The sequence below is a fragment of the Carica papaya genome, chromosome 3 (assembly GCF_054855325.1).
Source record: "Carica papaya isolate Zhongbai chromosome 3, ASM5485532v1, whole genome shotgun sequence".
NCBI classification, from domain to species: Eukaryota; Viridiplantae; Streptophyta; class Magnoliopsida; order Brassicales; family Caricaceae; genus Carica; species Carica papaya.
The window spans coordinates 19,036,246-19,049,919 of record NC_142311.1 but is presented as its reverse complement, the minus strand read 5'-3'; the positions used below and the strand labels follow the sequence as shown (position 1 = coordinate 19,049,919).

The 13,674-nt window shown below is 29.2% G+C and overlaps 1 protein-coding gene across 1 annotated transcript; it reads left to right on the top strand.

The window, feature by feature from the left end:
- The first annotated feature begins 12,155 nt into the window (after positions 1-12,155).
- Positions 12,156-13,199, top strand: LOC110826361 (C2H2 and C2HC zinc fingers superfamily protein). Its single transcript, XM_022056984.2, has one exon. It carries the CDS (start codon positions 12,381-12,383, stop codon positions 13,014-13,016), a length of 636 nt encoding a protein of 211 aa, XP_021912676.1. The 5' UTR covers positions 12,156-12,380; the 3' UTR covers positions 13,017-13,199.
- The last annotated feature ends 475 nt before the right edge of the window (positions 13,200-13,674 follow it).

Sequence of the window (13,674 nt, the reverse complement as noted above, 5' to 3'; positions counted from 1 at the left end):
AAATGTTTTTAACAATAAATTCGTTTTGATTTATGATTTTCAAGATTTAGTAGTGTTTTTTATATGCATATTTTTTTTTAATTTAAAACGTTGTGGAATATTACTTTAAATGTTGACCTTTTACATTTACATTATTATTATTATTATTATTATTATTATTATTTTTAACATAGAGGACAAACTTAAGAAGATCAATGAGAAATGAATTATTAAAATTAGTTTTGGACAAACTTATTATTATTTTTTTTCTATATAATTTTATTTTCATTTATAAGTTTTTAGAGTTAAATTTTTTCATTAATTTAAAAGCTTTTACATGTTGTATAGATGAAGCATGGTACTGTAGTTTAATTTCTTCAACTTCATTTCCATTACCTTTGTTTTCACATTTGTCAACAGGTTTAATTGTCACTAATTTTCAGTAGTTGAAAATTTGAATTCTTGTAGTGGAAGTTGTTACACTGAAGTTAGACAGTGTCTTTGAATTAATATTGGATAACACTTTTTATATATATATATATATATATTTTTTAAATGTAATCTGATTTTGGTTTCTATTTTGAATAATTTGAGATTTTTAAGAAAATAAAATAAAAAAGTTAATATTTCCTTCAATTCTAAAGAGTACTAGTTATTTTGTTTTATCTAATCGCCTTTAGAAAATGAGTTTACTTTTATTGATTTCAATATTTTACAAAAGAAAAATCCTTAATTTTATGGCATAAATTTTTATGTGATGTTTTGGGAGAGAGTTGAAAAGTTAACAAAAATGAAATTTTACCTCCTCTCGACTTTGATAATGTTGGTTCTCGGGTTGATTATTATTGAGCAAAATTACTAATATTAAAAAGATTAGTATGACACTGCTTATCATTTACACTAATATATCTAGATATTATGATATTATTGATGCGGAACTCAAAATAAACTAATGTGATCAAAAATTTCAATATACAATTAAATAAATATTTTTTTATTAAACCCGCAATCAATCTGTGATCGAGAACTGAAGTAATTGAAAAAAATATATAAAAATTGATAAAATATCACGAAATTATTTCGATAAATATAACCAAATCTCTACTTAACATGATGGTTGAAGAACCATTTCTAAGAGAATTCACAATAGTTAAAAAGTAAAGTTTGAAATAAACTTCAAATTTTATTGAACGATTAAAATAAAAGTAATGAGACTTTTATATAGCCATAAGCCTTACTAATTGAAGTAGAAATCAGAAACTAAATCCTATGAATATTTATCTTAAAATTTTTATCTAGAACTCTAATTAAAAGAATAAATTAAAGACTTATAAACTAAAGTGAATTAGAATTCTTCTCTCTTGAATGGTGTCTTACTTTATCGAGAAGTGTGGCTGAATGTATCTCTCATTGTCTTGATTGGATTTAGACTTCAATATTTAGCTAATTTTGAATGTAAAATTTGTGTTGAAAATGATTAAAATTCTATTCATGTTGGAAACTCATTTTTCTCGTTGGAATTGGCCATGAGGAGGAATCCTTATCCCTTTGGGCTTTCATACTTCAAGAATGATTCTAACTCCTTTAAAATATTAATTTATGAAGAGAAATCAATTAGGACTCATGGAAGGATGAAGTCTGGACCCCTTGAGGAATTCTTGCTGCAAATCCTACTTAGTCCAGAATAAGAGAACCAAACTGCCTGAAATAAGGAAGAGGAGAAGAAAAACTCTCTTGGGAGAGGAATTTCCCTCAGGCTCTCGGCTAAATGTCCCATAATTTAAGGGATGTACGTGACCGAGACCCTCCTAGGCTGAATTGGGTTGATGTCTCTTCCTTTGGGGGCTGTTTCCTTGGGCTCGAGCTTGTTTCCGTCATTAATCCACTATTCACAAATAATTGGACAGTTTACTTGAGTTTCTCGGCTTTAACTCTTGTGATTGGCACATTAATCACCATTATATTCTTCTCAAGCGGCCCAAGGCCATCATTCATCACGTCCACACCTTATTTATCTTATTGGGCTTCATGTGTGAATGGTTTTGGGATCCGAACTGCAAAGATCAAGTGTTGGGTAGCCTTGGCCGCTTGGTTTGTGTCCTTTTCAGCCCATGAAGTCATGAGCTTCCGTATACTTTCTCTTGAAGCCATAAGTTTCCACTTAAGCTCCCATATCGCTACTATCTTCCATGGAGTCATCTATATGAATTTGCTTCATGTCTTGGCCATAGGATCTCATGTAACTTGGTCTGAATTGTGCTCCTTTACCATATCAATTGCTTTATATTGTAATAAATATTTTGTAATATTTATTAATGACTTTTCTTGTCAAATGTATCTCTACTTGATTAAAGAAAAATCAGATATGTTAAAAAGTTCAAAATATATAAACATTATATAAAGGTTACGAGTGTTGGTCTTCAACCCCTATATGTGTTATTTTTATTTTCTTTCTCTTTTCTTCTATTCTGATGCCATTTTTCAATTAATATATTCATATTAAACATTTTGGAGTTTGGATTGTCTTCAACATTAATAAAATCTCCTGTCCTTTCACTTTTGACTAGTAGGCAACAAGCATAAGGAATTTATGTAATCAACCATCAAGAATATTATTTCAGGCGACAACATCTATGAATCCAGTGATGGATGTGATTGATATTAGCAGAACCTACTGGTTTCAGAACTTCGTTACTCACTAGAAACATATGTGATAAAAATATATATATATATATATATATGTGTTTGTGTGTGTATATATACTGGTCGTAGTTAGCTTCTTAATGTAAATACAATTAATTTCAGTGTATTGGAGTTGCATAATATTGTCCAGTTGTACTAAGATACGATAATCAAGAGATAAATCAGATAATTAAACTTTTTTAATATATCTGTTATAATACTCAGCATGGGTTGAAAAGATTGTCTCTGAACATGTGGGCAAAGATGCAAGGCCAAAAAATGAATGTTCTCATAAAGCAATATCACGGTTTCGTGTAGCAGCGGTGGCGATTAAAGCTATGCCATATGCTGGTTTTGCTTCCAGCAAACATACACACACATAGATACAAACATATATATATATATATATGTATATATTTGAAACCGATAACAGGCTAGTTTTCCCCATTGGGCAAGACAAGATATATTATACTGTCTTTTATTCAAGTGAAACGTAAGAAAGGCTTATGTGAAACCCCTTAAGAGGCCAAATTATCTTAAAACTTCCTTTCTTTTTGGAGTTAATATCAATATATAATTCCTTCTTATACCAATGTTTTTGTTGCTTCTAGTTTTACTCTATTCTTCTAACCAATATACTGTAGTTTCTTTTTTATTGTATTTCCTCTGTTGAATTATTTGAAATTCATTTATTTTTTTCTTAATTCCTAATAGTAATTGTATAATCTTCTAATTTTCATAATATATTTGTACATAAATTCCTGTTATTAATAATCTGTTTTTTGCTTTTTCACTTAACAAAAAAGGTCATGCACCAACACTTAGTGCCTAATATTTATAATGCAAAGTGTCAATCACCCAAAAAGACACTACAAAAAAAAAAAACTTTTAATAATGATCACTTTTAAAAATAATTATCTACATAAAACTCTTTTAATCTTATAATTGGTATTGTTCTGCGTATAATGTACGGTGTAAAAAAAAAAAAAATTAAAAATCATCATTCTAGAAAAGATGTTGTTTTCTTAAAACTTATATAGTTTTTAGTTTTAGAAAAGAAGAGGGATGAAATAGGCAGGTGGTGGTTAAAAGAAAATAGAGAGAGCGGAGGTTATAACACTTAAGAAAATGAGAGACAAGATTTTACACATTGTCTGGATAAATTTTAGTAATGGTTAATTAATGTATGACAATTTCAGTGATTAGATGACAATGACACATGATAAGAATAATAAAAAAAAATTTATATTTGGATGATTATATATTAATGTATGTTAATGACATATTTTTGTTTTGATGATAGGATAGTATGATTATATTTTCAGTCAAATTACAAATTTACTTCTATCTATTATATGTATTAGTAAATGGTCTATAAAAAGTATGTAATGAAAAAAAAAAATTATTTATCAACATAATTACATTTGTATTTAAATAAATAGTTATTACACATAATCAAATTAAATTCTTATATTTAATAAAATAAATAATAATTTATTATGATAAAAATAAAATTAAGTATATTATATGAGAGTATAAGGGGAAAAAAAGTAACATGTCGGCCACATATCACCGATTCGCTAGTTTTAAAATTCATCCCAAATTTTTCAGTCAGATACTATTTGCTACTATTAGAAATTGAAACAAACATAATTTTTTCACATAGAGTACCATACATTAAAATCTTATCATTCACTACGATCCAAACAGAGTGTTAGGGTTCAATCAGCCTTAACAAGAATGGTGAGATGATGGTGATAACAGAGAATTTTTTACACGACAACAGTACATTCTCAGTTATAAAAAGGTAGATCATGAAAAGTTGCCAATTAAACTACTAACTTAAATTAATTCGACCTAACTCTTAATTGAAATATTTAATAAAGTTTAATTGAACTTTCATGGGTCTTAACTAGGAGGATCCTATACGTAACTCTTAACTAAAACTTAATTAAGGGCTCTTAAATGTTAATCAAAGTAAAATATAATTTGAACTAATATCTAAACATAATGCTTAATAAAATATATAATAACATTATAAATATATAACATTGACATTTATTACTCAAACTTTGATTAATTTGAATAGAATTAAAAATAAAACTCAAAATTTATTAACTATATATATAGTGAGGTGGAACTAGTGTGATCGAGTAAACCATTAAATCTATACTAATTCTACATTTATTTTAAGTTATAACTTTCTGTCCATAGTTATTGTATGCTCCATTAGTTACAAATTTTTCTTATCATATTTGCACTATATTAGGGTGGATTAACGAGTAAGTAGCCTTATATCTATCCTTAGAGAATACCATCTCTCTCATTCCGAGAATAATCAGTTATTGCCACTCCCATGACTGTAAATTCATTATACTCAATAGCTATTTTAGTCAATATACGTAAAAGTAAAATATTTGAATATCAACATAGAGCATATTTAATATAAGCCAATCATAATGAAATTAAGTCAAATGAATAACTTCATGCACCAATTTTATGTTTAAATTCTTGGTTGACATATAATATAAATTCATGCAAGAATATATCATTCAAGTTAATCTATGAAATTGTTTTCATGATGAGGATCTATATAAATATAGTGGTACTGACTATACTAATGTTTAATGAGATTAATAATATTTTGTGAAATATATGATATATATTAATCTATCCTAATTAATGGTGTCCAAGTTACATTTGTCCTTTGATTAAGGACTCTATAGTCACTTTAAGTCTCATTATAATCTTAATTCTTCTTTTTGTAAGTGAGAATTTACAATAATATGATAAAATTGAATATATTATATTTTATAAATAGAGTACATCATCACAATATTTTGAAAAGAAATAATTATAATAATGCTTCTTATATATATTTTGTGATTGATTGCTTGACAATATTATTATCAATAATTCTTTACTTGCCTAATAGTACTCAGACTCTTTTTAATCTCATATCATTATTTTCTAGGTGGCAATTAAATTATTGTTAAGACAATGCTTTAATAAATGGATTAGCTATAACATTATTTGTGCCAACTCTTATTAAATTTATATCTACCAGTTCTTTTATTATTTTTTTTTTATGAAATGATATGTTTGCAGTATATACTTGAATTTTTTATATGATATTGACTCCTTAATATGTGTTATGGCTTTATTTCTATCATGGTAGAAATTAATTAGTAGGTCAACAATACTCGGTCCTATCAAAAGATATGTGATGAACTTGTATGTGCATCCACACTATTTTTTTTTTAAAAAAAGATTTTTTGTTTCACTTACAACAATGTATCTTATCTTATTTGTCAAATTAGAAATATTCATTTATTTGACACTCTTCTAACTTGTTATACCATAAAAGTAAATACGTATACTAACATGGATTTACATTTAGTCATAAAATTAAAAACTAGGATATGTAAAGCTTTTTATCCCAAGTTTGATATTCCCCCATAAAATTAGAAATAATATCCTTAGTCATTCTGAAGTACTTTACAATAGCCTAAAATCGACTATTGACACAGACTATATATATGACATTTGGTTTGTACGAATATAACAAACATGATAGTACCTTCTACGAGGTTTTTGTGAACATGTTCTTAGATAGAGATATTTTATAAGACATGGGTAACAACCCCTTTTTGTACCTTTCGATATTAAACATCTTCACTACATTGTCTATTTACTTTATTCAGGTGAAATATAAAAGCTTAATAAAACTATCTCTATATATCCCAATCTAAATAATATGAGTTGTATCACTGAATTATTCATGAAAAAAAAGTTATCAACAAACCATTGTGTTTAACTGAATATTAGAGCATTTCGACCTCTTTTCCTAATGAGTAAGATATCATCATCATATAAAACTAAAAACAACACCTTGTTCCCACTAACATTTTTGTAAGCACAAGGTTTATCCTCATTTCTAATATAGTCACAAACTTTTTATTGTCTCATAAAAATATATATTTTTAAATATATAGCTTGTTTAAGTCAGTAAATTGACCTTACAACTTTATACCTCACTTCTTTATGAAAGAAGGCATGACATAAAAATCTTGCAAGGAGTCTTAAGAGCTTAAATGAGACTGTTGTAACATTTGGGCCATGCTTAGTAGTAATTCTCATCATATGTGACCTTTTAATGTTGCCACTATGCCTCTTATGCAATCTCGACCCTCAACAGCTTGACTTCCCTCTCATGAATCTTGAGCCTCTCCTCCATGTCTCATGTTTTAAAGAAGAATTTTAAAAAATAAATAAAAATGAAGAAATGAACACTCATGTCAAGAGCACCCCTATTTGATGATTTTTTGCATGAATCTTCTTTTATATTTTCAAAACATCTTGGATTTACAAGGATTTGCTTATGAGTTTTGTTCAATATGGAGGTTCTTAGAGAGAGAATATGAACTAAGAGTGATGAAGTTTGAACCATGAGTTGAAGAGATACATTTTTTTCTCATGGAGTTTGGATCTTAAACATTAAGCTCCACACTTTCTTGCTCTTGTAGTCTTATTGTAGTACAAAATTTTCCCAATGCAATGACATGTTAATTGACCATCACTGTGTCTTGCACTAAAACTAAAGAGTTTTATGCTACAATGAGAACCTGTTGCTAAAAAATTATTTAAAATTTTTATATTTTAGAAAAAAATTAAAACAAAAGATATGACCAATGTAAGAAAAAAAATCACTAAGGAAAATCTCTTAATACAAGTGAATAAATAAATAAATAATAAAAATAAAAATAAAAATAGTTTTAAGTTATAGTCATTAATTTGACTTTGCACTTTCAGGCACATTACATTATTAGTCTTGAATCCAATTAGCTAGTAACTTTTCTTGTGGTTTATGATCTTCTATCAAGCTTCCTCCTCTTTACATGCCACTTTAAAAAAATCAATGGCTTTTAAGAAATTAATTTTTTTAAAAAAAATCAAAGTCTAAATGATAAGGTAAGATTTTAATTTCCACTATGTAGGGTTGTCTCTGTATACTAAAATCTAGATTTTCTGTATCACTTCCTAGTTCATGAAATTTTCTCTAACTTAGTTTCTATCTGATATCTATTTTCTTTAAATTTTCTATCCTTAAAATATCTTTATTTGAATTGCATAATTAGTTTCTCGTATCTTTCTTCTTGAAGATCTTTTTTTGCATCTATCTCCACATCTTGTTCCTCAACCATGTCAAACTAAAAATAAGAAAGAATGTTTAGATTATAGGAGAATTTACGCATCAAACACTAACCCTTTTATGTCCACTCTTAGGGTTAATTTCCCATCTTGTATATCCATTAAGGCTCTTCCTATACCAAGAAATGGCCTTCCTAATATGAATGGTATACTACTATTGTTCTTTATATATAGGACTACAGAATCTTTAGGTGAAAGTTAATTTATCCATTTTGATATAGATATCTTTATCTATCCCTTGTGGGTTATTAGTGGTTCTATCATCCATCTGCAAAGTAATCTATATTATTGTCATCTTTTTAGTCCAAGCTTTTTATAAGTGGTCAGGGACATCAAATTGATACTTGTACTTAAAACACACAATGCATTTTTAAAACATTTATTTGTAGTGGTAGAACAGTTAGGAAAGCTCATTGGATCCTTAAACTTCAAGGGAAACTCACTTTTAGTATGGTCTTTTGGCTTGAAAATGTATAATGTTTCTTTTTTCAGGTCTTCTTTAATGGTTAACACTTTTTTTTAGCTTCTTCTTCATTGGGAAGTTTTTTTTTCATCACTTCCTTCCTCTTTGGGATAAACTTGTAATTATTCTTTAACTTTCTCACATCTATCTCCACATCTTGTTCCTCAACCATGTCAAACTATAAATAAGAAAGAATGTTTAGATTATAGGAGAATTTATGCATCAAACACTAACCCTTTTATGTCCACTCTTAGGGTTAATTTCCCTTATTGTATATCCATTAATGCTCTTCCTATACCAAGAAATGGCCTTCCTAATATGAATGGTATACTACTATTGTCCTTTATATCTAGGACCATAGAATCTTTAGGTGAAAGTGAACTTACTCACTTTGATATAGATATTTTTAACTATCCCTTTGTGGGTTACTAGTGGTTCTACCATCCATTTGCAAAACAATCTATATTATTGTCATCTTTTTTAGTCCAAACTTTTTATAAGCGATCAGAGGCATCAAATTGACAATTGTACTTAAAACACACAATGCATTTTTAAAACATTTATTTGTAGTGGTAGAATAGTTAAGGAAGCTCCTTGGATCCTTAAGCTTCGAGGGAAACTCATCTTAAGTATGGTCCTTTGCCTTGAAAATGTGTAATGTTTCTTCTTTCAAGTCTTCTTTAATGGTTAACACTTCTTCTTCCTTGGGAAGTTTTTTTTTCATCACTTCCTTCCTCTTTGGGATAGACTTGTAATTGTTCCTTACCTTCATAGTATGACCGTATTTAGTCGCTCCATGGGGTTTTTTCTTAATATACCTTGGGACTATTCATTGACTTATTTTAGACACCAAACTTGCCAATTTCATAATCTACCTTTTTTAAGTTAAGTAAGGTGGACTCTTGATTTTAAGATCTCACCTCCTCATACTTATGAACATTTATCATATCCTTCAAGTTAACCTTATTCTCTTGCGATTGGAAGCCAGGAGGTGGTTGCCTAGCATTCCTTTGATTTTGAAAAAATAAAGTTTAGGAAAAATTTTCTCTTTAGGTTTTAAGTATTGCTATAGGGTTATTTTCCCAATTAAAGTTACCAACAAAATTAGTATTTTACAAAAAACAAGATGAAGGAAACAACCCGACACTCATGATTAGGATGATGCCCTCTATAAAGATCACAAAAGATTTACAAAGATAATTGCCATCCGTCAATCTTTTTGTTTAATGACTCAACTTATGTTGCTAAAGCATTAATTGGGTCAATAATGTGTGCCCTCACAATTCTCTTAACTGGTTGCCTCTCAGTTGGTTGTTGGTATGAATTTTTTGTCATCTCCTCCAATAACTCAGAAGTTTTCTTGAGTTTCTTCTCCATTATTGTTCCACCTGTAGCTACATCAAGAGTTCTACAAGTAGAACAACTTAAGAAATTATAAAAATTAATACCTGGAGCCATATTAGTATAACATGATGTGCGACTCTTCTTAATGAGTCATTGAATCTTTCCATGTGTAATAGAGATAGTCATTATTGGCCTGCACAATCATTATAGTTTCATTGTACAACTTGATTATTTTAAGAGGGAAGTACTTACCTCGAAACTTCTACAACATGTCCTCCCTTATGGTGATGGATCTTGGTGGCAAGGAAATTAACCAAATCTTGGCTTTATCTATTAAAAAGAAAGGGGAAAAGCTTAAGCCGAACGACATCCTCGAAAAACTTCATTTTATTTGAATGTATTGTAAATCTCTAGTAAATTTTTCAAATGCATATTAATAGCTTCTTGAGAAAGACCTCCAAATGCAAACTAGTACCTTTCCGATTTTTTAGTTTTTCTTAATTTCTTGCTTCTCTTACTAATTCACCTGTTCAAAGCTTCATCTTCACATTCGTAACACTTTTACTTGTGGAGGTAGATGAGAAGATGTATTTACAAAAATAGTAGCTGTAGGAGGCAAGATCATTGAGTGGAATTGTTTCATTTGAGTTCACTATTCCATTCAATTTTTTATATGCAGGAAAAATTGCCATCTACAGATTTGAGGCTTAGACCAGATGAAGGGAATTTAGAAAATGAGTTTAAAATTGAAAATTCAGATTTAGGATGATATTTTGTTGTTAGGTAGATATGTCTTATCGTTTTCATGTTTTTATCCATAGTATATTTGTCAATCTTGTAATTTGTATTCTAAAAATAATTTTTATTTTATTTTTTTCATATTTGAAGTACTACTAAAGATTATTAATTATTGTGGAGTTCAAATTGTAAATTTTAGGTTATGAATTGTATAGAAATGATAGTACTCTCAGAGTAAAAATTTGTATGTTTGATATTCTGAAGTATAAATTCAATTTATGAACATTTTTTAATAAATATAATTTATTGGATTTGAGTTATATTTACAATTTTATGGTTTTACAGTTACTTTAAATTTTTGGGATAATTATATTCATAATCTAATCAATAATATAAATAAAAAATTTAAATTATACAACGTCGTCTATATTATTTTTACTAATGACAACTCTGCTTATACAACCAAACCTATATAGACAAAATTCCGTTGGTATAGGTTTCTATGTCAATGGAATTTTATTGTAGAAGGGGCAAAAGTTATAATAACACGTACATTCCGTTTGTTATGGCCTCAGAGAAACTTATTCTAACAGCCACTTGGAGTCATTTGCAAAGACTTCATCGGAAATAAAAGAGAATTTTGTTGACAGTCTTTTACTGTAAGTTAATTTCTTGGTGCTGTAGATTTAGGTGTTAGTTAAAGAAGAAGAAGAAGAAGAAGAAAAAAAAAACTAAATCGGATATTTTCCACCCTATAAACAAACATTGACAAACTAATAGTATCGTTATATTATATTTTCTTGAACGTATAAAATTAATGTGTTTCACAAAAGCCGGAAGGTATATATAATAAACTTTCCAAATTTTTAAGTAATAAAAAAAAATATAAAAAAAAAATGAAACTCTCCCTTAATTATTAAACAAAAATTTTCACATGGTGAAACGTAAGTACAGTTTCAGTTCCCTTCATAATACCCTCAATGTTAAATTAACCTCCTTTCCCAAAATTTTACACGAGCAATTTCTTTCGGTACTCATCACTGCAGGCAAACGAGATGTTAGTGTTTAAAACAAAAAAAAAAAAAAAAAAACATATCAGTAAATAGATTCTAAAGAAATATGTCAGAAAAGTAGTATAACAGAAAAAAGGTCTGTAAATTTATATAAAAAACTTGTCTACGAAACTAATAATAATAAATAAATAATTGTCTTAAAATAGGAGAGAGTTGACTCTACCAGAATCAATCAGTTCGATCAAACTCCATGGGCTCATCTGATTTAATTGGTTTTTCAATTTCCTGGATGCCTGCTCTAAACTGGCAAAACCCATATAGAATTCTGGACATAAATTTAAAAAATTTTATAATTATGTGACATTTATGTATTAATAATAAAATTATGTAATTAAAAAAAATATATATATAAAATTAATAAATTTAACTCGAATTCGTACTCTTAATTATTTAATCAAAGAATGGTTAAGTTTTTTAGGTTATCTATTTAAGTATATCTAATCATGATAAATTGGATTTAAATTATTAGAAATGAAATAGCCAGCATATCTTATTATTTACCAGATAAAGCCACATACTTTTATATCCTTTAACTAAGTATGCTGCAGGTCTAGTGGTAGGAAATAAATAATATAATATATACATATACATATATTATTATATTATTTAAAAACCCATTAAAAAAAATAGTTGGCGTTGAAGCCAAAGAATAGAGAGATAACTAGGTATTGTTGGTGGGCAACATATAATAATGTGAATATTACTAAATTCCAAGAGCTCCCTGCAAATTTTTGGTGATACCACCGGTGTTAGGGTTTTATTTTGTCTCCGTCCCTCTCCTCCACCATTCCCTATTTAACCCACATTTTACCCAATTTTAATTCCATATCATCACACCTCTACATACATCACCTTTATGTATATATATCTAATCAAATGTTACAATCATCATGGCTGCTGAGCTCGGCCTTCTCTCCTTGACCCAGCTCAGAAACATAGCTAGCTTATCGCCCGGCGCATGGATGTGGAACCCTACGCAAGTCGCGGAACAAGAAGATGACTCATGGGAGGTTAGAGCTTTTGAGCAAGACACAGGTAACATTATGGGTACTACATGGCCACCAAGGTCCTACACCTGCACTTTCTGCAGACGAGAATTCCGGTCAGCCCAAGCCCTAGGCGGTCACATGAATGTTCATCGCCGCGACCGAGCCCGGCTCCACCAGAGTTCGGCTCCACAACCGCCCGGTCGTGCTGCAACTTCAATGATAATCCCAACTCAAGACTTAACTGCAAATGGCGGTTTGTGTCTTCTCTACCAATTGCCTAACCCTAAAGGGATTTTAGCAGCTCCAACTGGTGATACCATTGATTCACCTTCGACTATTCTTTCTATCTCACCCTATCCTTCTCACCACTTGATAACCCCACCTTTGAATTTTACATTGTCACCGTCATCTACGTCTACCAAAGCTCAATCCCCGTGGGTGAAGTCGGCTGATGTCAGCGCCAACAGATTAATTACAGCAGATCATTCAGCAGCCATGGAGGAAGTTGATCTTGAGCTTCGCTTAGGACCGTCTTGATTAACAACAGAGACATGATATTATGGTGGGTGAATTAATGTGTGTATGATTTCAATGTTAAGTTTGTAAGATGCAGTGAATCTAGTAATTTTCATAGACTTGTATGAGATTTTTTCAATTATTTATATGCGTGTGGAAACATTATAGTATATATGTATGTTTGGAAAGGAAGTTGTTAATTTATTTGTTCATGTTAGCAAGAAGAGAAGTATAGAGTAGCTGGGTAGGATTTATTTTTTGACATTAATAAGAAACAAAAAAAGAAAAAGAAAGAAGAAAAACAAAGATTAGGGTTTTGAGTGGTAATGTTTGCAGTGCACTGTCATTTTCCGTTACAGATTTCTGAGCAAAGTCAGTCTCTGGACATACATTTCCGTGGGGATGATTTCTATCGATTATGGTTCGCAGATTCACGCCTGCTGTTTGCACAAACTACCAAAATGCCATTTTAAACTTCTTTAATTTATTTCTTTTTACTTTTTAAACTTCCTCGTTATCATCTTTTTAAGGCCTTAAAAATATATACAAACAATTCAAGCTGTTTCTATATATTCACAAACATAAATAACATCACCATATTTACGTACATATCTTCTCTTTCTCCCTCCTTTTTCTTTATCTTTTTTTTTTTTTAAAAAAAAAAGAAGAGTCTCTCCTT

Bases quoted from the DNA above. Each gene is read 5' to 3' on its own strand.
- LOC110826361 (XM_022056984.2), top strand. From the start codon at position 12,381: ATGGCTGCTGAGCTCGGCCTTCTCTCCTTGACCCAGCTCAGAAACATA.